The sequence below is a fragment of the Pyrus communis genome, chromosome 4 (assembly GCF_963583255.1).
Source record: "Pyrus communis chromosome 4, drPyrComm1.1, whole genome shotgun sequence".
In the NCBI taxonomy this organism is placed as follows: domain Eukaryota; kingdom Viridiplantae; phylum Streptophyta; class Magnoliopsida; order Rosales; family Rosaceae; genus Pyrus; species Pyrus communis.
Genome location: NC_084806.1, coordinates 5,107,407 through 5,131,036, shown reverse-complemented (window position 1 = coordinate 5,131,036; position 23,630 = coordinate 5,107,407). Strand labels below are relative to the sequence as shown.

Genomic DNA, 23,630 nt, shown 5'->3' with positions numbered 1-23,630 from the left:
GTCCATCACAATTTTTTCTTTTCTCATAGAAACATTAAACTTCGAATACATAAATAAATGTTATTAACCACTTAAACTACAAATTTTTAAAAATAAATTTTAATGAAAAGCTTCCGGTACTGTTCATTTGTACGAAAAACCACATTTTTACACTAAAAAGTCAATCCATCTTACCCTTTATTTTATCTTTATCGTTAAAACTCAAAATTTTTAAATCATTTTCATTAGTTTTTTTTTTTAATTTTTAACCCTGCGTTTGGTGGGCTGCCTAGTCCTCGACCTCCCTATGGTTGTAGAACTGTTGGATACAAGCACAAGGCTGGGTAGGTGAAGATTTCCATTTTGCCAATCTAACATTGTTGGGCCCGAAAATGGGCCTATGTTTCCTTAGAAGAGTTGGTGACATCAGCCCGTCAATAATATTAATTGCAGTCACACATCTTTTTGTAGTAATAATGTTTAAATTATAATCACAACGCTTAACAAACATTAATAATAACAAGTAAACTACAAACAACGATAATAACATGTCGGATCTGATTAATAAAAAATTATTTTGTAAGAAAGGGACGTGGAGAGGATTTAGGTGGCGAATAAATGTTGCATGATTGGTTGTATTTATAAAAAGAAAAAGAGAAAAGAAAAAAAAAAGTATTTATTTTACAGTCTTAATTTAGTTAAAAACATTATTGTGTAAATTTTATTGGAATTCTGTAACATTTTTTTAGATAGCTTCATGTTTCAGATATATTACTTAAAAGACAAGATTCTTTATTCCGAATTATTATAAATAAAGGTACAATAGCTGAAATAATTCACATTCTCTCTCCTCTCTTGCCCCCGCACCATCACCCTCTATCTCTCTTTATAATTCTTCAGTTAAATAGGCATACCATATGAGAAAGTAATGGCACGTGATATGTTTAAAATATTTTTCGACACTTCCGTTGTATATGAGTTATCACGATAAAATCTTTCCAGCTAGACAATGTAACATGTCATATCTTAGGGTCGAATAAATTAAAATAAAGTAAAGTATCTCAATAAAAAAATAGTACAATAATAAATTCATGACACAATCACTCTCACATCCTTCATAGAACATGATTCTTTCACTCTCACCATTCACTCTTTAGTCCCCACTCCCCCCTCCCCCCTCCCCACTGAGGCATTGAGCGATCCGGATTCAGTGTCCGTCACTGCATCTCTGCTTTTTCAATTCTTTCCTTCTTTCTTTCTCTCCCCCTTTGTCTTTTTCCTCTCTCCTTTTTCATCCTTGTCTCTTTTCACAGAGTCACTTTTGCACTCGCGAGGAGCACACTGGGTTTTGCTCCATACCCAGAAACCATCTGAGGAAAAAGCATCTCTCGCCTCTTACCGCCCACATTTTGCAAAAACCCAGATAGGATTTAGGTTTCTCACAATGCTGGCAGCTTGAATTTTTCAGCTTTTTGGTATTGTGGGCTCCACTGGAAGAAAAGGAGTGATGGGTCGGAGTTGCTTGGCGGTGACTCTCATCGTTTTGGTTCTGTTTGGCGGCGTATCGTCCGCTGCCCCTACTGCCCCAGCTAGTAAGCGACTCCTGAATTTATGTATAATTGTTTATATATTGTGCTCTCCAGACTTTCTATATTTAGAAAGAAAATACTCGAGTGGACAATTAGATTGTTACAGTACCAATAATAGTGTGTGTGTATATGTATATATGTGACTCTGCTCAGCTTCTGTACGATCTGCTTTTGGTTATGGAATTTTGGTTTGTTTTTATTAAAAAAATGGCTTCTTTTTTTGTTTGTTTGTATGTTTTCAGAGATCGTTGGTGGGTTTTTCTCAAATGCTGCGTCTGCTTTCATGAAACGGGTGTGGTCACTCAAAACAACTACCAAAACAGGTCTAGATCTCTGAAGCTACCCACACTTTATTGTTGTTTTTTTAGTTTTTGGGGGTTTATTGTGTTGTAATCTGGAATGTTGGGGATTTATGAAATTTTTCTATGTGCAGCGGTTTCGGGCCGTCCAGTGATGAAGTTTGAGAGTGGGTTTAATGTGGAGACGGTGTTTGATGGAAGCAAGCTTGGTATTGAGCCTTACACTGTGGAGGTTTTGCCAAGTGGGGAGCTTCTGATTTTGGATTCTGCTAATAGCAACCTCTATAGGATCTCTTCCTCTCTGTCTCTGTGTAAGTTGGTTTTGTCTTGTGCAATGCCTTGAAAAATTGCTTTGTTGTTTTAATTGAACTTGCAATCTATGAAGTATTTTCGCACAATCTGCTGTCAGGCCGAGTTACTGAGGGACTCACATTTTACGAATTTTGTGTACTTGAGTGGATCTTTGAAGCCAGTGGTCTTGATTGGCAAGTATTTGCGTTTTGTTTGAATGCAATTTTTCTTTTATTATGTTTGCTGTTTACTTTGATTCATGGTTTTGCTTCCTGGGTGCAATATAACTAAAATGTGTTCTGGATCCAAAAAGTACAGAACATCCTGCTTTTATATTGATATCGTATTCCCTAAACTGGAGATTGCCTTGATCTTTATTGGAAGCATGCTATATTGTGTTGATGTCTTCAGTCTACTCCATGCTACAAACTTTATCAAATTTAAACATTTGAAGGGCAAGCTTCTCCTTATGAAAATCGGCTCCTGTATTCCTGTTTTGATACATTGAACTGTTTAGAGCTTGCATATCTCTAATATGTTTACTCTATTTCATCGGAACAATGCAGACAGCAGACCAAAGCTGGTTGCAGGTTCCTCTGATGGACACCCGGGACATGTAGATGGGAGGACCAGAGAGGCAAGAATGAACCACCCAAAGGGGCTTACAGTTGATGACAGTGGAAACATTTATGTTGCAGACACAATGAATATGGCAATCAGGAAGATAAGCAATGCCGGTAATTTCTATATTAGATTTTTTTAAGAATTGGTTTATTTATTTATGTTCAGCATATCATTATAAAGCAGATTTGCTTCCTCTTTCTTCGTTGTTTCGTTCTGACAGATACTAGTGTAGTATATCCCAGTTATATTTGTATGTATAAATATACACGTATATGCTTGTTCTCGCAAGAATCATTACAATAGTTTGTTATTTTAGTACCCACCACCATCAACATTATAAGATTTGTTTTCCAATAAAGTTAGGAGGAAGATGTTTAATTTTGATGCCATTGAAATTTCCGCTGTTAGGGGTTACAACAATAGCAGGAGGGAAATCGGGCCGTGGGGGAAGCCATGTGGATGGACCAAGTGAAGATGCAAAGTTTTCTGATGACTTTGATGTGGTTTACATTGGAAGCAGCTGCTCCTTGCTCGTCATAGACAGAGGAAATCGAGCAATCAGGGAGATCCAACTACATTTCGATGACTGTGCTTATCAATATGGAAGTGGCTTCCCCCTTGGTAATTTATTTTACCTCTTGAACGTTGTAAATAATAAATATGTAGAAATACATGGGTATTGATTTCCATCATTGCAGGGATTGCAATGCTTGTTGGGGCTGGCTTCTTTGGTTATATGTTAGCATTGCTACAATGTAGAGTTGGTACAATTGTCTCTTCCCAAAATGTGAGTACTCAGTTTTTGTATCTATTTACTTTAGTGACATCTACTTCTGGGGTAGATGTTGGCTCTGTGGTTTGCGCCCGTCATTCTCGTAGGAAAAGTGGATCCCGGAAATGTATGCAGACTAGGGATTTAAAATTGTGAAGTAGCATTGATACTTGAGAGAAAACTCTTTGTGCACTACCTTCCTGACATTGCAACTTCAATACGGCAATAGTCTGATATACCTTTATAAAGTTCCACGCATGGTTTCGGCCATTTAACACCAAAGATCAAGATTTGTAGTATCTTATATGATAGCATGAAACATTCTCTCAAACCTTTTATATTGCATTTTTGAAGGATCACGAACCAATGAAGACAAGCATTCCTCCAAGTTCATACCACAAGCCTCTGAAATCAGTCAGGCCACCTTTGATTCCTGAAGATGAGCAGGAGAAGCAAGAAGAAGGCTTCTTAGGATCTCTTGGGAAGCTTTTGGTCAATGCCGGGGCATCTGGTCTGGAAATTCTGGGGGCAATATTTCCAGGTTTCAGGAAAAAGCATCTGAACTATCAATACCAAAGTCAGCAGCAGGAGCAGCAACAGAAGCACCCAAATTCCTGGCCTGTGCAAGATAGCTATGTGATACCAGATGAGGATGAGCCACCTTCATTTGAAACCCGAACTCCCACCCCTCGCAAAACCTACCCATTCATGGCCAAGGATGCAGAAACAATCCATCAGTTGCGGCAAAGTCAAGTTTTCTATAATGGGTGGGATAATCTTCAGCAACAACAGCAGCAGCAGCAAAAACAACCGCAACAGCACTATCATCGGTACCAATCATCAACCCCAAATACTTTCTACGAGCAGAGTAGTGAGAATACCACTGAGGTTGTGTTTGGTGCAGTTCAGGAGCAGGATGGGAAGGGTGAAGCTGTGGTCATAAAGCCTATAGATTATGGAGCTCCCATGTTCAATCACCAGAGTTTCCGCTTCCGAATCAATCCGAACGGCTATACCAATGGCTATTATTGATCATATACATAAGAGAGAAGCATAGTTTTGACCTTGTTATATTCTTAATATAAATCCTTCAAATTTAGGTTATAGGCAGTACCATATTCCTTGTAAGTTTTATGTGGAAGGTTTTCAGTTTTTTTGCAATGTGAGGTTTCTCACTCTGGTCAAATATTGAAGACCTGTTCAAGAATATTTGCCCTCTAATATAATTCCTTTTCTTATTCAAGGAATGTCGTGTTCTTTTTTAATATTTTTTGTTCGAGTGGGAGGGAGATCCAAATTTGGGTGTAGAAGCGTAGCACATTGCTTTAGCAAACCTGATTATGTTGATAAATGTGATATTCTTTTATGCTTTACTAAGCGCTTGTTTGAGGTGATTTATGAAAATGTCATAAATGTGATAAACAACAAATTTGTTTACGACTAGTTTGCCAGAAAACTTGAAAGTGCTTTTAAGTCGTAGAAATGCTTTTTTAGAGGACGCAGATCCAGGTGCTTTTCATGTTTATGAAACACTTGGATTTTAATAAATTTTTTAACGTGTTTCTAATTAGAACACTCGGCTTTCAATGGACCAAGAAAAACCGAAAATATCCCATACTCCAGAGCATCGTAGAATTTATGGAGATCAAACAGAGTTTCTCAAAATAGAAGCAAAGAACCTAAATGGTTGGTTGCACATAATCACTAACATGCCATAAGCCAGATTTATAACTGACAAAAACAGATTCAAAATATACACAAGCCTCTAAACAGGAGGTATGCTAAATATACATGAAACATGTCTTTCTTCAAGTTTTTTCACTTCATCTCCTTTTAACTAAACCCGAATTACCGCCCAAAGCCCCGTCCACCAGAAGAGTTTCTTTCGCTCCCCCCACAAACCCCATAATATTACTGTCTATCATACCCTCTATTCTTCCATGGGAGCCAGATAACACACCACTCCTCCCATCATTACCGTCTCCTTCCTTCATGCTACGCAGCTCCAGGCTTCCATCGAAACCCACCAATTCCTTAAGCTGATCCACATACTTGGAGGAGGACGACTCTGTTATCTCAAAACAAATACTACTACTGTTATCAACATCGGAATCAAGCAAAGACACACACTCCCTAGGTGAAACCCAGGACTCCTCTACGTAGTTAATCCTAAACATAAGAGAAAGATGCGACATGCCCAACAGATACAGCCGCCTCAACAGCGACAAAACAGGGGCTGAGCTAGCAGTTGCGCTTCTGACGGCGAAGCAAAGTGTCTGCGTTACTTGCTTCCCCAGAATGAATAGGCAGCGCTTCCAGGCGAAGCAAAGTGTCTGTGCTACTTGCTTCCCCGGATAGATTCGGCAGCGCTTCCACGTCGCGCTGGAGCCGAGCCGCTTGTCCTGTCTAACAAGTTCCGGTTAACAACATTAGACACATTGCGATAAAAGTTACGATCTTGACATTCAAATCACCATAAACAAGCAATCAAACACTTACATTGCGGAAAATATAAGGCCGAATCACAATCCCAACAACAATTCCAAAAACACACGACATTCCGATACCCAAAATCCAGACCCAAACTGCACCAAGCTCTGCAAATTGCATAACATAATGATTGTATTGTTAAAATAAAAGCAAATCCCCAAATGAACTACTGCAACAGCGAGAAAAAACTCACTGTGGCTTGACGGAGAAGTCCCAGAGCAATCCTCCCGCTTGAGACTAATCAACCGGACCAACTGATTCCCGCGATCAGAGACGAGCAGCGTGCACTGATCAGCAGCAAAAGCCAGCTCAATATCCGGCGAAAACGTTGCGTTTTGAGCAGGGCCGTCCTCGCGCCCAGGCTTCAGCGAGTACCCTCCCGCAATCGTGCTCACACCTACACACGCAGTGCAGCAAAAAACAAAGAATTGAGTGACTATTTACGATTATGCCACGCTAGTTAAACCCTAGAAGAAAGAGAGATTCTCAGGTCACCTGAAGCGCTTATCTTTCGAATGACGCTATTGCCCTTATCGGCGACAAAGACGATTCCTTTCGGACTCACAGCGAAGCTCCGGGGCTTCTTGAACCGGGCCGAACCCGACTCCCCATCCGAATATCCGTCGCCGTTGCCGGATAACCGTTTAATCACACTCTCTGAAACTTTACGACTCGTCGTTAAACGTAAACACATGGAAATTGGAAGCCGATAGGTTGACTTTTACCGTTTCGAACTTACCTTGGGATCCGGGCGTGGGAAATGGTACGGTGTAGACGGCACTACCGGAAGAGTCAAGGACGAGAAGATCGGACGATCCAGGGCGAGCAAGCACCGAGTGCGGGTTGACGCCGAGTTTGTGGCCGTCGATCACCGTTGTGACGGTGTACCCGTCTTCAAGCACCACGTCGGCGGAGACTGAAACGGAAACACATGGAAATTGAGGGAGTGAAACGCAAATAAAAATATGTTCGTTTAATTTCGAGGCTTTTAGTTGAGAAATTATTGTTTTACCTTGAGGTGAGGCGAGGCTAAGGAGGAAGACGAAGAGAGCAATGGCGGAGGACTGGCGGTGTACCGCCATTGATCGTGACAGATGTGGAAGCGGAAACTTTGCCGAACTAGGTGAATGAAGACTTCACCGTGAAGTAGGATGGGACATATAGAGGGCAACTGCTCATCCAGACCGTCGGATGATTAGGCCCGGATTCGCGCCACGTCACCCCAAGTTCTATAGTTACCGCGCCAATCAAATCCACTGGAAAAATGAGAACTATAATGTGTGTTATAGCCTATTTCATTTAACAAGGTTAGGATGGCCGGCGGCAAGGAGAAAAGAGATTGAGAGAGATGTGTTTGTACAATTGTAAAGGAATGTGTGTTATTATACCTCCTATATTGTGTCTTTATTTATAATTGTAAAAGGGGAGAAGATATTTCTTCTTCCTCAAGTAATACAAGTTGTAATAAGAAAAGATAACTATAATCAAATCTAATCTAGGATTTACACAATCACACTTAAACTAAGAATGTTGACAACACTCCACTTGAGTGTGTAAATACTCAAGGTAGATTTAGCATCATGCGGAAGGTGAGGAAGTCGACTCGTAGGCATTGATTCTAAGGAACAACGCTTATTCTCAATAAGGTAGGAACTTGCATAAGTAGTAAGTCTCACTAAAAACCCGATAAGGGACAAAATCCATAGTCTAAGGAAAAATGCGTGAGAAATGCAAAGTTAAAAGAAACGTTTACAGACGTCATCCCGGATATGACCAGCCCAAGGTGGGTGCCTTGTTAAAACCTAGTTAGGTAGCAAAAACCCAGTGGAAAAAATGCTCATAATCGTAAGGGAAAAAAGTACATTAAGATCAAGCAAGTATCTTCAGGATACTCCCACTGAGTTTGACACAATTCTAAAGAGAAATAGCAAAGTTACAACTCATAAAGTTTACGCATACCAATTCTATGAACAAGCTTCTGAAACGTCATCTTCGGCAGTGATTTGGTGAAGAGGTCGGCCATATTGTCTTGTGAACGAATTTGCATGACTTCAATCTTTTGATGCTCTTATTGTTGATGTGAAAAGAATAACTTCGGCGTAATATGCTTGGTGTTGTCTCTTTTGATGTAACCCTTCTTAAGCTATTCGATGCATGCTGCGTTCCTTCAAAAATCGTCGTCGGGACATTAACAGCGGGATAAAGGTCGTAGGAGCTTCGAATATGGCCCACAACTGTTCTCAACCAAAAGCATTCCCGAATTGCTTCATGTAAGGTGAGAATTTCAGCATGGTTAGACGAAATGGTAACTAAGGTTTATTTAGTTGACCTCTAAAAGATTGTGATGCCTCTAACGGTAAAGAGCCAGTTTGAAAACGCTCTTTGTGCAGATTAGACAAGTATCCTGCGTCGGCATAACTAACAAGGCGAGAATCGACCTGAGAAGCAGGGGGTGTGACATCACTCGAGGATCCAGAGGGATAGAACAAGCCCAAATCCGTAGTACCTTTAAGATAACAGAAGATGTCTTCCACGCCAGTCCAGTGTCTACATGTTGGTGCATTACTGTATCTTGCTAAAAAATTAACAACGAATGAGATGTCAGCTTTAGTGCATTGAGTTAAATACAATAAAGCGCCTATCACACTTAGATAAGAAATTTCAGGCTCTAAAATCTCTTCATCATCCTCATTCGGATGGAATGGATCTTATTTTGCCTCTAGTGATTAAACGACCATAAGAGTACTCGAATGCTTCGCTTTATCCTCATTAAAGCGGCGCAACACCTTATGGGTGTAGTTTGATTAATGTACTAAGATTTCATTCGAACAGTGCTTTATCTCGAGACTAAGACAATATCGAGTCTTACATAGATCTTTCATCTCAAATTCCGACTTCAAGTGCGCGACAGTTCTCGTGAGCTCTTCAAGAGTTCCGATAAGATTCATATCATCAACATATACTACAACAATCGTAAATCCGAAATGTCATTTCTTAATGAACACATAAAGGCATAGTTCGTTGTTCATATATCCTTGACTAGTCAAATACTCACTCAGACAGTTATACCACATTATTCCAGATTGCTTCAAACTGTAGAGTGAACCCCTTAGCCGAATTGAGAGCGTGTTCCAGGGTTTGGAAATATTTGAACCAGTCAATGTGAGTCATTTGGGAACTTTCACAGTTACTATGTCCATCAGTTATATATCAAGTTTTTCAAAAACTACCAAAATGATAAGGTAACGAAAAGTAATCACATACATAACGGGTGAATAAGTTTCGTCATAGTTAATCCCAAGGCGTTGTGAGAAGCCTTGTGCAACAAGACGAGCTTTGTAACGCACAATTTTGTTCTTCTCATTATGCTTCTGAACCAAAACCCACTTGTAGCCAACGGGCTTTACATGTGGAGAAGTATGGGCTACAGGTCCAAACACTTTACATTTCGCAAATGAATCGAGTTCAACTTGGATTGCTTGTTTCTAGTTGACCAATCAGTTCTACGTTAACATTCATCAACGGAACGCGGTTCAATGTTATCGCTCAACATAATCTCAGTAGCTACTGCATATGCTAATGCATCGTCGACAATCGTCTCATTTCTACGCCACACATCATCTAAGCTAGCATAATAGATCGAAGTCTCACAATTCTCGGGAAGAGGATTCGTTTCTTCAAAGATGCTTCCGTAATCTAAAATTTCCTCATGAGTTGGATAGAATGAGAAAACAATTATTGGATTCACAGTAGGCTTTTCAGGACCTTGTGCCGTGGGTTTCCTCTTCCGAAGGTGTGAATCATTTGAACTAATGGGTCTTCCACGTTTTTATGTAGGGACAGATGATTGACTAGCCGTTAATGTACGTGGATCACCAGTATTGGCGTCCCGGGCTTCAAGGAGGGAAGTCTGTCGTACATTTGGTACATCTATCTTTGCAGGCGTATTCGCAGCTGGAATATGTGATCTTGTCACGCGCGCTAGATCGGTGAAAACATCTGGCATGCTTTAAGATATACTCTGAAGATCTAATATACGCTGCATTTCAGTTTCATATTGTGCGGGGATCTAAATAAGACAAAGTGGGAGTCGTCCACGATAATTCGCATCGTTCTTCAGGAACGTTAACGTTCTTATTTCCCCTTAACAACAGAAAGACTGTCTCATAGAAGTGAAACGAGTGGTAAACATATTGCTTGTCAAAGGTTCTAAGTAATGACTAATCGAAGGAGAATCATATCCGACATAGATTCTCATCCTTCGCTGAAGTCCTATTTTTGTACTTAAGGGCGGCGAGATCAGCACATATACCGCACAACCAAAAACTTGCAGATGCGATATGTCGGGTTCGTATCCAGTAACCAACAGAAGGGCACTAAATGGTTGTGTCGCAACAGACCTCAGGCGGACATACTTTGCTGCGTGCAATATTGCATGGCCCCAAGCAGCGATCGGGAGCTTGGTACGTATAACCAACGTTGAGCAATCATTTGTAAGCGCTTAATGAAAGCCTTAACCAGGCAGTTTTGGGTGTGAACATGGGGTACAAGCTGTTCAACTTCAACCCCAACCGACATGCAATAGTCATCAAAAGTTTTAGATGTGAATTATCCAGCATTATCTAATCAAATAGATTTGATTGGATAATTAGGGTGGTGAGCCCTGAGCTTCATAACCTGAGCCACACAATTTGGAGAATGTAGCGTTCCTTGTGGATAACAAGCACACGTGTGACCAAAAGTGTGGAAGGAGAGAAGAGAGATTGAGAGAGATGTGTTTGTAGAATTGTAAGGGAATGTGTGTTATTATCCCTCTTACATTGTGCCTTTATTTATAGTTGTAAAATGAGAGAAGATATTCCTTATTCCCCAGGTAATACAAGCTGTAATAGGAAAAGATAATTAGAATAAAATCTAAACTAGAATTTACACAATCAAACTTAAACTAAGAATATTTACAACAATATGCATATATATTATTTTTTAATGGAAAAGGTAAATTATATTTTGCACCACCATGATTTTGCGTCCAGTAACAATTTCATCCATGTTTTCAAAATTTTAAATATATCCCTTTAAATTTACAAATTGTTACAATATTGGCTTCTTTTCCGTTTAAGATTCATGTTATAGGTAGTCGACGTGAAGAATAAAGTGTCAGCTGTCGACTATCTGATACACTTTTTTCTCATTCTTTATTCGGGTTTGAGACCGACAACATAAAATAAATTTACATATGTGAAGTTAAGAAGCCAAGAGATTGTAAGAAAATATATGAAATACTTAGAGTTAACGAAATGCTTTACGCAAAACTGAGCGAAATGATGTTTTAAGATTCATATAACAAATCCTGTTTAGTCAAATAATATTTGGTGGTTGTTGTTATTGTATTGGCTTCTTTGGGCTTCCTCGGGGCCATGTGAAGCTTAAATTGTTTTAGCAACCGAGAAATGTTCATCTACTGAATGCCGAAGGCGAGGGTGACCCATCCAACTCACAACAGCGGGTAACTCTATCACCACTCGAAGAGAATTGATGTGCGCACCGCGCGGTTTATAATATAAGTTATTTTTCTTTTCTTTTTTGGTGCACATTTTTATTATTATTTTTTATTTTCTGTTTTGCAAAAAAATTAAAAAAAAGAGGAGCATTTTCATGGTAAGTGGAAGGAAGGGACCCTGAAACAAGAGAGAAAAACTCATCACAAAATACTCTCTCTCTCTCTCTCTCTCAGATCCGAATCTCTCTTCCTCTCTCTCCCTACACTTCTTCCCCAGATCTCTCAGATAACGTATTCGGATCCCGTATTCCGAATTCGGACTGTCCAATTTGCCGTCCGAATCAGTTGGTTGATCGCCTGCTGCTGCTAGGTTTGCCTTCCATTTGCGGATCCGATAGAGCTTTCCCGGAGCTTCAACCACGGACCCAACCATGAATCCCTTCTCGTCCGGAACACGCCTGAGGTAACAATCCACCAAACCCTTACTTATTTCCCAATTGTCAGATCACTTCTTGAATTTCAAATGTATTCATTCTTTAATTCTGTGAAATTCGGTTTGTTTTCGATGCTATTTTTCGAGAGTCGGCATCGCCGCTGGGTAATTGTGTAGTTAGGAGTCCATTGGAGCTGAAATTACTGGCTTACGATTCGGTTCTATGATCTATCAATTTTAGTGGGTTTGGTCCAACTAGCTGGAGCTGCTTCTATTGCGAAATGCGTGTTGGGGTTCATTTCTCCATCAGGGGCGGTTAGTTTAAATTACCTAAGTAAATGTTGGAATGTGTGGACTTGTGCACTACGTAGCGAATTGCATTGTTCTTTGGGTGTGTAATCTGTTGCGGCATCATAGGTTGGTGTTTACCTCTTTGGAAGGAGAATACCTGATCTTTAGTTCTTAGGAATTTCTCAGAAGGTGTAGAAGCGCTGGGTTTGTTCTTGTGAAGATTCTTATTAGAAGGAGCAAAAGTGTTGACAAGGTGATTGGCCGAGTTCGTTTAGTGTAAACTCTATGCTAGGGAAGCATAGTTCTACTCTTCAGTTCAATTGGGATATAGTATATTAAAGGGCGTTCGGCCTTGTCAAAGGGGGTAGGTTCTTCTTGTGGAGTGGTCTATTTTGGCTTTCTGCCTTGTTAGTGCATAGATATGACTCAGGAGTAAAACGATACATGGGACGTCAAGGTTTTTGTATTTTGAGAAAATCTTTTAAATTTCAGAGCTCATCAAGTGCTAGACTTTTACCATTTTTTCATTTATGCCACTTAGAAGCGTGAACCCTATTTTTATGTTGGAAGTAATACATTATTAGCAATGTGGTACCTCTTAACATGGTCAGAGACTCATGAATCATGGTGTAGCTTGATAGAAGGATTCCCTGGTACTCTGATGGTTCGATTTAGCGTCGCCATAGCGGGTTTGCAATTTTGAAGGCATGTCAAGTGCTTGAAGGGTGATTAGCTGCCACTAGGGAACCAATTACTGTTCTGAATTAGGTTTGCGATCCTAAAGCAATGTCAATAGTAGTAGCTGCGCAAGTTGGCACATTTTAGCTGTTGAAATTTCAACGTGATATTTGATAGATTCCAGAAAAAAATTGAACGGTAAGTGAAATTGCGATGTCAGAGTTCTAACATATCTCAGATTCCACCTTATTTACTAAAACCTAGCTATTTTGATATTACTTTCATTCAGAATAGTTCAGTTGAAGGCCCAATGTTGAAATATTTAAGTTACAATGTGTCAAAACTCCTCATTCCTCTTAGAAACTGGGATTGGCTGGAAATATTCAAGTCTTGTAGAAGGAATTGCTTTCTGGATCTCAACCTATATAGTTTCCAAATCATACATAGAATTTCTTTTTCTACGTTTGAATCTATTTTCATGAAGTTTGTTAAAGGAACTTCATATTGTTTATGAATGATGTACCCAAAACAGTAAATACTAAATAGTTATCACCTTGTTAGGATATTTTCCTTAATGCAAGATGATTGACATGCATAAATGTTAACCTAATCACACGTGTAATATGTTATGAGGCACTTACTGTCCAAATGCAGGGACATGATTCGGGCTATACGTGCTTGCAAAACTGCGGCAGAGGAACGTGCTGTTGTAAGAAAAGAATGTGCTGCTATCCGTGCAGCCATAAACGAAAATGATCATGACTACAGGCATCGTAACCTTGCTAAGCTCATGTTTATCCACATGTTGGGCTATCCCACACATTTTGGTCAAATGGAGTGCCTGAAGTTGATTGCATCTGCTGGTTTTCCTGAGAAGAGAATAGGGTATCTTGGCCTCATGCTGCTTCTTGATGAAAGGCAAGAAGTTCTGATGTTGGTCACAAACTCATTGAAACAGTATCCAACTCTTAGATGACTATTTCATTAGAAAAAGCATTTCTCACTCTGACCTGCTTTTCCCCCCGCTTTAATATCAATGAATACGGTACTCTCACAAGCACACAAGATAGTGTAAATTTGTATTTCCTAGTAGCAACCTTAACTTATATGCAGAGATCTCAATCACACAAACCAATATATTGTGGGACTTGCTCTTTGTGCTCTGGGAAATATTTGTTCAGCCGAAATGGCTCGTGATCTTGCACCAGAAGTGGAAAGGTTGCTGCAATTTCGAGATCCAAATATCCGGAAAAAGGTACTAATATACTTTCATGGATTCTGGCCAAAATTTTGTTGTTTTTGAAACTTGTGTATGGCATCATATGTTAATCTCACAAGATTGGAAATATGGAAGGGAGAAGGAAGGGCCACAACTATTCTAACCCTTGAAATTTTACCATTCTGGAAAGTGTTGATAATGACATTCTTTGAGTTCCCTTTTTCTTAAACTTTCTTTTATAAAAATTGTTTAGTTCATGGGCTGTAAACCGGAAACCATGTCATGGTCGCCTTATCAAATTATTTCATTACTAGATGCAAGAACTATATCATATGATTCAATCTTCGAGGTTCATTCCTTGAACGATGCCAAGATTCTGCACTGTTTATTATGCACATGGCTGAATTTCTTACATGTTGTTTTGTTCAGGAAGGAAACTAAATGTCCTGTGAATGGATATCTGCTACGTATTTAGTTAATGTCTTATATTAGTTCTTATGGTCCACAAACACTTAAGATATCTGGTCATTGAGTTTCTGTGCAAACCAGCTTTTTTGTTGTGATGGTCTGCTTTAGGAATTTGCTTTTACAAATTTTTAGTCCATCCCTTATGCACCTAAAATGCAACCGTCTGTAGCTGTACTAAATAAATATATGCAAGTTAGAATTTCTTATGCAGCAGAAGGTTGATCCCAAATTAGCCAATTCTAAATTTGTTGTACATATCATCTTTTTCTGGTGGCTTCCCAGTCTTTTTGAAGGACAAAAACTAGTCGAAGTGTTGAAATTTGACATTTGGATCTTGTTGGGGAAAATTTACACTTCTATTTTTCCCTCAAATTGTGTGATAATTTCGCTTTCATATTTTGTTTCTTTCTTCTGGATACCTTATGTTTCTTGTATCAATTTTTTTTTTTTTTTTTTTTATAGTTTGAGCTGACTACACTCCCGTCAAATGTAGGCAGCATTGTGCTCTATAAGGATTATAAGGAAAGTCCCTGAGCTGGCGGAAAATTTCATTAATCCTGCTGCTACCTTACTTAAAGAAAAGCATCATGGCGTTTTAATAACAGGGGTTCAACTTTGTACAGATCTTTGTAAAGTCAGTGAAGAAGCCCTTGAATATTTCAGAAAGGTAACTTGACTATGGCCTATAATTGGTCTTCTTTACAACTTAAAAGGATGCAAAATTCCTTGCAGAATTGGAGTTCTTATGCAATATGATTGTTGTAATTGGGATTACTTTTGCAATGTTAATTAATAGGCTCTTTTTTATGTCCTCTTGTAAATTGTACAGTGTTCATATGGGAGACTATTCATACAACTAGAAAGATCTTTATCATGTTGATTCCTTGAGCAAGATAATTTAGCTTTACCATTCACCAGTTCTTATTGCGCCATAGTAATGATTCTACTTTCATGATTTTTGTAGCAGATCGAAATTTTGAGTGGTTAACTCTGGTTAATCTAGAACATATGAACTTTAGCACTTTGCAGTTATGTGTTATGGATGCTCCTATAGAGAGTTGTGTATTATTTTAATTTGAATGTGTTGTTTTAAGGAACTTTTGAAAAATTAACTGAAAATGTGAATTGTGTTGTTTTCTAACAACTTGTCCTAATTGTGAATGCAGAAATGCACCGAGGGATTGGTCAAAACACTAAAGGATGTAGTGAATAGTCCATATGCCCCTGAGTATGACATTGCTGGGATCACGGATCCTTTCCTACACATTAGATTGCTAAAGCTTTTACGTGTGTTGGGCCAAGGAGATGCAGATGCTAGTGAATGCATGAATGACATACTTGCCCAGGTAAGTTGCGACCAAGTTTATTTCATGATATCTTTGCTATTAGCCATTGCAACTATTAATCTTTATGTATTACTGCTATAAAAATATTTCAACTTCAACGGTACCTACAAAAGAAAAATTTCAACCTCACTTGTGTACATGATAACAAAGGATGAAAGGAAAGAAAGAAAAAAAAAAAGGTCACAACTTGCATGTCATAAGCTACTTTTTCAATATTGAGTTCGGGCTGTGAGAACTGTGGAAAAACGATCACATATTAGTCCATGTTTCTGCAACCATTATTCTTTTGTTATCAATGTTGTAAAATTATTTCAACTTCAACATTACCTACGAAAGAAAAACTCCAATGAGAATATTCCCAAAACTATTAGCTTCATTACCTTTGTGTTTTGTAATTTGAATTACATTGTGATTTTCTTTCTAAAGTTGATTGTTATTGTTTCCTAGGTGGCGACAAAAACCGAGTCAAACAAAAATGCAGGAAATGCAATTCTATATGAATGTGTTGAAACTATCATGAGCATTGAAGATAGTGGTGGCTTACGTGTGCTTGCCATCAATATCTTGGGAAGATTCTTATCAAATCGTGACAACAATATCAGGTCCTTTTATGATACTTTAACTCATGCAAATTTTATTCCAAACAGTAAGCCATTCAGAGTCAATATCTTGTGTTGAATTTTTCGAACTTTGGCAGTTGTTTAGACATTACATCTTAGTGCATTGTGGTTCTCAACTTGGTTTGTCCACTTAACTCTGAATTGCTTACTGTTGGAATAAAATTTGACAAACCATTATTTAAGCTTTGTGATCATTCGACTTTATTATGTTCTTGCTCAGCTGTTTTCCTGTTTTGTTATTTCGTTGTAATTTTTTGGTCTTTTATTCCTTTCAGATACGTTGCATTAAATATGCTGATGAAGGCTATTACAGTTGATGCTCAAGCTGTGCAGAGGCATCGGGCAACTATCTTGGAATGTGTAAAGGTATACTGTTTGCTTATGTTTTGCGAGAATTAAGAAGGCCTCTTTTTTTATTAAATGTTGACTCAAATGCCTTGTTATTCAACTCTTCTTTAGGCTTACGTGTGCTAATGTACAACTTGAAAATCTTGTGACTTGAATGTTCTTTCAGGATTCAGATGCCTCAATTCGGAAAAGGGCCCTTGAGCTTGTTTATGTGCTTGTGAATGAGAGCAATGTGAAGCCTCTAACAAAAGAGCTAATTGACTATTTGGAAATAAGTGATCAAGAATTCAAGGGAGATCTTACTGCAAAAATTTGCTCCATTGTTACAAAGTAAGATATGCACTTTATTCATATAAAAGAAAAACTTATGCAGTTTAAGTTTGGAATGGATTTTTTCTTTTTAAATTTAGCGAAAGAGTTCATCGACTATTGGGGGGAAGGGTGGGGTTGTGATGCTGCCCCATATTGTAAGATTATTTTACAACGACAAGGTTCAGCATTTCATTGGATTTTTGTTTTAGCAATTATTGTTTAATGTACATTCACCTCTCACGATTTAGGTTTTCCCCTGAGAAGATTTGGTACATTGACCAGATGCTAAAGGTTCTCTCTGAGGTATAAATCTAAATGAAGTGTTGTTAGTGTTAATTAAGTTGTATTTGTGATGGTCTTTGATCTTGCACTTGTTTTTGGCATGTTATACCTAATGTTTACTTGTTGGATTTTTCCATTTACTTGATGGTTATTTCTACTTTTATCTCTTTAAAATCCTAAACTGGGAATTTGTTTCAAAGAAGTACTGATCTTTATGTTTGTGCTTAGTAGGCTGGAAATTTTGTAAAAGATGAAGTATGGCACGCACTTATTGTTGTGATTAGCAATGCTTCTGATCTCCATGGATATACGGTTAGGGCGTTATACCGAGCATTCCAATTATCAGCTGAACAGGTGACATTGTCTTACTTTGATAGGATTAATTCTCAATTGTAAAAGGGTGGTGCTATCCACACACCCCTTTTTACCTTCCACACACACCTCTCAACTTTTGGCCATCAGATCAAATGAATTGAAGAGAATCAAATGATAGAAATTAACATGGGTGTGTGGGAGGTAAAAAGAGGTGTGGATAACACCACCCTTTTAAAATCCCTATTATCTCGAGTATCCAGATGCATGTCATTGGTGTTTTTAAGTGTAATATTTTATACAGGAAAGTCTTGTTCGAGTAGCAATTTGGTGCATTGGAGAATATGGTGACATGTTGGTTAACAATGTTGGCATGCTCGATATAGAGGACCCAGTGACAGTGAGTGCGCCCTCTCCGTGTCTTTCATTCATCTCACCTTTCTGCATTCATCTTTTATTTGTATAAAGTTCATGCAGCATCTGCATTTAGCAATTGTTATTTATTTTAACATGAAAAGCATAAAGAATCTGTGCATGCCCTCGTATGCTCAATACATGAGCTTTTAGTAGCCAGGCCGTCTTTTATTTATTGAAAACTTTTCTGAGGTCATCTTTCTTGCATAGCATAAAATTAATAATAGACTGCACTGTTGTAATAAGTTGAAACGGTGATTCAAGATCTGTGATTATATGAATGCCTTTTCTACAAAGTGTTTGTTTATCTTTTCAAGACTAGAAGATTAAATTATCTACATAGCCATTTTCTGATTTGAAATGATGGCATAGGTAAACACTTCATATTTGATTGAAGATCTCAAATTTTTAGCTGGTAGCAAAAGTTGGTGGTAGGGAATTGTGTCTTGTTAGTTTGCATCATTTTATGTTTTCTTCTACAGTTTCCTTACAAATTAATTTATTTGTTAACAGGTAACAGAGTCTGACGCTGTGGATGTTATAGAGGTTGCAATTAAGCACCATACCTCGGATCTGACTACCAAAGCAATGGGTTTGATTGCTCTGTTGAAGCTATCTTCACGTTTCCCATCTTGTTCAGAGTATGTTTTTTTTCTTGTAAAAAAAATTCTGTTCAATTGTTTGAATTTTCCCAAATAATGTGACATGGCGTTAATTGTATTAATCTTAGTTTTCTCTTATAACACAAAGCCTGATTGTTATCTGAATGACTTATGTAGGAGGATCAAGGATATAGTTGTTCAATACAAAGGAAGCCTTGTCCTCGAATTGCAGCAAAGATCCCTTGAATTGAACTCTATTATTGCGAAGCATCAGAACATTAGGTATCGTGGTTTAAGAAGTTAAAACTATCTTTTGAACGGAGTAATCCATGTTAAAACTATTTTCTCACCATGCTCCAGTAGCATTTTCATTAAACATAAAAGCTGACAACGAGTTTGTGCAGATCTACACTGGTTGAACGGATGCCAGTTTTGGATGAGGCAATTTTCATTGGAAAGAAGGCTGGTTCAATGCAATCTACAATTTCTTCTCCTTCTGGTGCTTCAATCAATCTACCAAATGGAGTTGCCAAACCTTCTGCAGCTCCTCTTGTGGATCTACTTGATCTAGGTTCAGATGATGTGCCAGCACCTAGCTCCTCTGGTGGTGATTTGCTTCATGATCTTCTTGGTGTTGATTTGGCACCAGCTTCTAAACAATCTGGTTAGTTTGGGAAAGATTATGTCACTTTATTATGTAACTTTATGGCCAGAAGTACTTAACTGAACCACTATCCTGATTCATTGTCATTACACGTGGTGCATCTTATATTATGTTTAGCCAAAAACGTTAGCAAGTGGTGAAAACATAAAAAGGATTTAACACAGTCGAAGCATAAGTAAAGACTCTATTTAAATCTGACATAATATCCCCTAACTAGTTACTTTATTTTTGGGCATCGTAGTGCATTGAAATGAAATACTTAATTCTACCAAACCTCTCTCTGGTCCGTTCTTGTCTCTGAAATTTTGGTTTAGTTCTATGAATGGTGTAAGAGAAAATTATTAAGGGTAATGCTTCCCAGCAACCCATAATTAACTGTAATATTCTTCGTCTTAAATTGAATCTGTTTCTTGCTGTGGTGATATCAGGAAGAATTTATATGGGGTCTCAAATTGTTTTGGTGTTGCATTATACATATACCTATAGACAAAAGCGAAAGAAGAAATAAGTACTTGCATTGTGTCACTATTTCAAGTCTCAATCCGCGTAAATTTATTCTCGTAGGTGTAAATCATTCTCCAAATAATGGCACCGATGTTCTACTGGATCTCTTGTCTATTGGTTCGCCTACGCAAAGCAGCTCATCTCTACCAGATATGTTATCTTCCAGTGAAGGAAACAAAACACCTGTTTCGCCATTAGGACTGACATTTCCATCTTCAAATTCAACACAAGCCACTTCTTCTGCGGGAGCTACCCCTGTGATTGATTTGTTGGACGGCTTTGCTGCCAGCACCCCAAAACATGGTAAAGTTTGATAAACCTTGAGAAGTTATTTTGCAGATATCATTGGGTTTATTTCGTCATATCTTTTTCTTTTTCTTTTTTCAAATAAACAGAAAACAATGGCACAGCTTATCCATCTGTTGTGGCATTTGAGAGCAGCAACTTGAAGATGGTTTTCAACTTCTCAAAGCAGCCTGGAAATCCACAAACAACAGTGATTGAGGCTACATTCACGAATTTGTCCACTAATGTCTATACAGATTTTATTTTTCAGGCAGCTGTTCCAAAGGTGAATTTGGTTACTTATATCTACACTGTTTATTGTTCTTTCTTTTTTGTCTGTTTTCCAATGGGGTTCCCCACTCTCAGGTAGTTTAGGTGCAAAGTTGAATGTCTCTTCTAGAATTCACAGAACTCAACAACTTGAACCTTTCCTTGGTATCCGATTAATGAAAAAAGAGAAAAATTGCGTGCGCTAGTAGATTCAGTCATGAGTGAAGCCCGAGTGGTCCTGTATAGATTCCCACGTCGTACTCACAAAATTATATAGTGCTTTGTTACCGTATTCCTCTAATGGTATGGTGACCACTGAAAATTTGCCCACGATTTTTAATTGAAAACCTGGATGTTCTCGTGGATTCAGTTTCTTTGTTCTTAATTTCAACTTGCTGGCCTGATTTTTTCTATGTGCTTCCAATTTGCAGTTTCTTCAATTGCACTTGGAACCAGCAAGTGGCAATACTCTGCCCGCAAGTGATAATGGATCCATCACACAAACTTTGAGAGTTACCAACAGCCAACATGGAAAGGTATGAATCTCTGCTTTATAAATCCTTAGTTTTATGTTCTGAACTTGACTGCTGCATGTCATGAAAAAGCAAAGCATGTCATTTCGTTTTAATTATTCCCGTCCTTTGAGAGTTACCAGTGGCTAACAAAATTTCCTTGTTAAGTAATTATTGTTTTTACTTTGTTCCATCCATTCCCCTTCCGTTCCTCGTATTGCATTATGAGATGCATATACCAGATAGAGCCAGTCATCCGTAGGAGCTGGAGCATGGATAGAGCTGATGTTTTATTTCTTTTAAGCTTGATCCACATCTTCGGCTTTGTCATTTCCTTCTCCCCTTCAACTTTTGGTGGATATTGTGGATGGTTAAGAAAATTCACATCCTTTTCAGAAATCGCTTGTCATGCGCATACGGATAGCTTACAAGATGAACAACAAAGATGTCTTGGAGGAAGGACAAATCAATAAATTTCCTCCCGGTTTATGAGGTTGAGTAGTTTGCACAGATGGTAAAGACAGAGATTCAAACGGACAGTGATGTCAGTGCAGTGTTTTTCTATTTTTCATTTGCTCAATTTGGGGTGGCATGTTATGTGGCTATCGGGAACGATTTTTCTTCGGAGCGGGGTTTTATCGAGTGGCTCGGTACCTTCCCCGTTCCCATCCCTTGTAGGAGGTTTTATGTACATTATTACAAATTATTCCTGTACGAAATTGTGGGAATTAAATTTTGTCGAGATCTTGAGGTGCTCCTTACATTTTTTTTATCTTGGACTTGCTCTCGAGTAACGTTATTGTTTGAGATCATAGTTGTTTTTGAACAACAAAATCAGTTTATATATATTCGATTTAAATGTAACGATTTTCATTAAATGAAGGCTTATTTTGTTTTTGTTTTGTTTTGTTTTTTTTTTTTTTTTTTCTGTTGTACTCTGTTTGTTAATTTAATCCTTTTATGTCATTTATGTTTAAATTGTCATGGGAAATAGTTAGGTTTTTCTGTTTTCGTATTTTTCTCCTCACCCTTTTTCTCTCTAACCTGTGGGTTTTATTGTTGGCCCAAAGAAAATCCCCAATTGTTGGGTTGTTGTATTTCTATGTAGGTAGTCAAGTCATGGTTACATGAGATGGTGGCATTGAAGAAAAGTGTTTTCAAAACGAGAACCAGGATCCTCTCCGGATCCATTCCATAGGGATCCCGCAATTTTATCTGTTTATTTTATATCGTGCGATCAGTTTTCGTTACGTATTATTTATATTTGAATTTTAAATTTTAAATTTTAAATTTTAAATGATTTCTGACCGCACGATATACGATGAACGGACATGATTGCGGAATCCCTAGGATCCCTAGGGAATGGATCCGGAGAGGATCCTGGTTCTCAAAATGATTAGAAGAGTTTTTAGTAGAGATTTTTAAACAATCTTTAGTTAAAATTCAAGTGAATCATGAAAAAGTGTTTTAAGCGCTTTCTACAATAAGTACATATCTGGTGCTTTTTCTGAAACTCAAAATCAATTTCATCAAAACTGCTTTCAATCATTTTGTAAGCACTTTCAAACGAGGCCTAAAGCTCTTTTTGGTTCAAAGATGCTTCTAACTATGTTTGTGACAACTAGTTATTATTAGTTGCCCAAGTCATCTCATTGGTTAGGGTAATGTGAGGGAGATCAAATTTTCAACTAAATGTGCTAAATCATGTGACGTGGTTGTTGACAATTAAATTATTACTTAAGTATTGATTAACGTGCTTATATTTTATTAGTGAGGTATCACATAATTTACAAATTTAGTCTATCTAATATTTTCCCATTGTTGAATCATGTGATGTGGTTGTAGATAACATAAGTGACAGTTGATGGTTGAAATCTTTTAAATTATATAAAAAAAAGTTCAATCATTATCCGTCATATCATATATAGTCTACAAAAAATGATTTAAAAAGAGACTTTTTGTGAGAATCTCGGGAATCCTTCAATCACATTCATTCATCATATATCGTGCAACTAGTTTTCATCAGGTAATGTCAGTTTTAAATAAAAAAAATTATAATAATTTCTGACTGCATGATGTACGATGAACGGATGTGATTTGAGAATCCTCAAAATCCTCACAAAGAAAATTCGACAAGAATCCTCACTCATCTAAAAATTTGATGTTCCTAGCATTTTCATAACGACGTTCAACTGTTGATTTCTGTTGACTTTGTTTTGATTTGTTTCCTGTCGAGTTGCACCGACCATCACTCAAATTCTTTTTCTTTGTACATCATTTGGTGGTGGCATCGGGGGCTACAAAATAATCATCTCTAACCAATCCAACTTCACATCTCGTGGTCCCTCTTACATCAAGTGATCGAATATCGTGCATTCAACCTGTTATATATTCAAGATTATTCTAATTTATCATAGATCTAAACTTAAATGTGAAAGAACAGACACACTGCATAATACAAGTTAGACTTGAAACGAAACTCATCTCATCTAATTCGTAGGTACGTTTTAAAATTTTAAGTGTTGC

General features: G+C 37.9%; 3 protein-coding genes across 6 annotated transcripts; 2 read left to right on the top strand and 1 right to left on the bottom strand.

Moving 5' to 3' along the window:
• Positions 1-1,281: 1,281 nt before the first annotated feature.
• On the top strand, positions 1,282-4,797 carry LOC137731357 (uncharacterized). Of its 2 annotated transcripts, XM_068470458.1 has the most exons (8): positions 1,282-1,571; positions 1,811-1,891; positions 2,002-2,178; positions 2,725-2,895; positions 3,191-3,403; positions 3,481-3,569; positions 3,909-4,384; positions 4,459-4,797. In XM_068470458.1, the coding sequence occupies exons 1-8, from the start codon at positions 1,487-1,489 to the stop codon at positions 4,481-4,483; spliced, it is 1,317 nt and encodes a 438-aa protein (XP_068326559.1). In that variant the 5' UTR covers positions 1,282-1,486; the 3' UTR covers positions 4,484-4,797. The 2 variants fall into 2 exon arrangements, with proteins under 2 accessions (XP_068326559.1, XP_068326558.1); XM_068470457.1 differs by having other exon boundaries at positions 3,909-4,797.
• A 424-nt stretch (positions 4,798-5,221) lies between these two features.
• LOC137730988 (uncharacterized) lies at positions 5,222-7,173 on the bottom strand. Of its 3 annotated transcripts, none has more exons than XM_068470019.1 (6): positions 7,057-7,173; positions 6,784-6,960; positions 6,540-6,707; positions 6,238-6,441; positions 6,054-6,151; positions 5,222-5,956 (listed from the first exon to the last, which is right to left on the bottom strand). In XM_068470019.1, the coding sequence occupies exons 1-6, from the start codon at positions 7,124-7,126 to the stop codon at positions 5,378-5,380; spliced, it is 1,296 nt and encodes a 431-aa protein (XP_068326120.1). In that variant the 5' UTR covers positions 7,127-7,173; the 3' UTR covers positions 5,222-5,377. The 3 variants fall into 3 exon arrangements, with proteins under 3 accessions (XP_068326120.1, XP_068326121.1, XP_068326122.1); XM_068470020.1 differs by having other exon boundaries at positions 6,540-6,701; XM_068470021.1 differs by having other exon boundaries at positions 5,421-5,960.
• Positions 7,174-11,692: 4,519 nt separating this feature from the next.
• LOC137731350 (AP-1 complex subunit gamma-2-like) lies at positions 11,693-21,986 on the top strand. Its single transcript, XM_068470453.1, has 18 exons — positions 11,693-12,007; positions 13,601-13,903; positions 14,060-14,201; positions 15,127-15,300; positions 15,800-15,979; positions 16,427-16,581; positions 16,875-16,965; positions 17,114-17,277; positions 17,508-17,562; positions 17,773-17,895; positions 18,158-18,253; positions 18,781-18,908; positions 19,047-19,151; positions 19,274-19,533; positions 20,098-20,340; positions 20,433-20,608; positions 21,024-21,128; positions 21,501-21,986. Exons 1-18 carry the CDS (start codon positions 11,976-11,978, stop codon positions 21,594-21,596), a joined length of 2,628 nt encoding a protein of 875 aa, XP_068326554.1. The 5' UTR covers positions 11,693-11,975; the 3' UTR covers positions 21,597-21,986.
• The last annotated feature ends 1,644 nt before the right edge of the window (positions 21,987-23,630 follow it).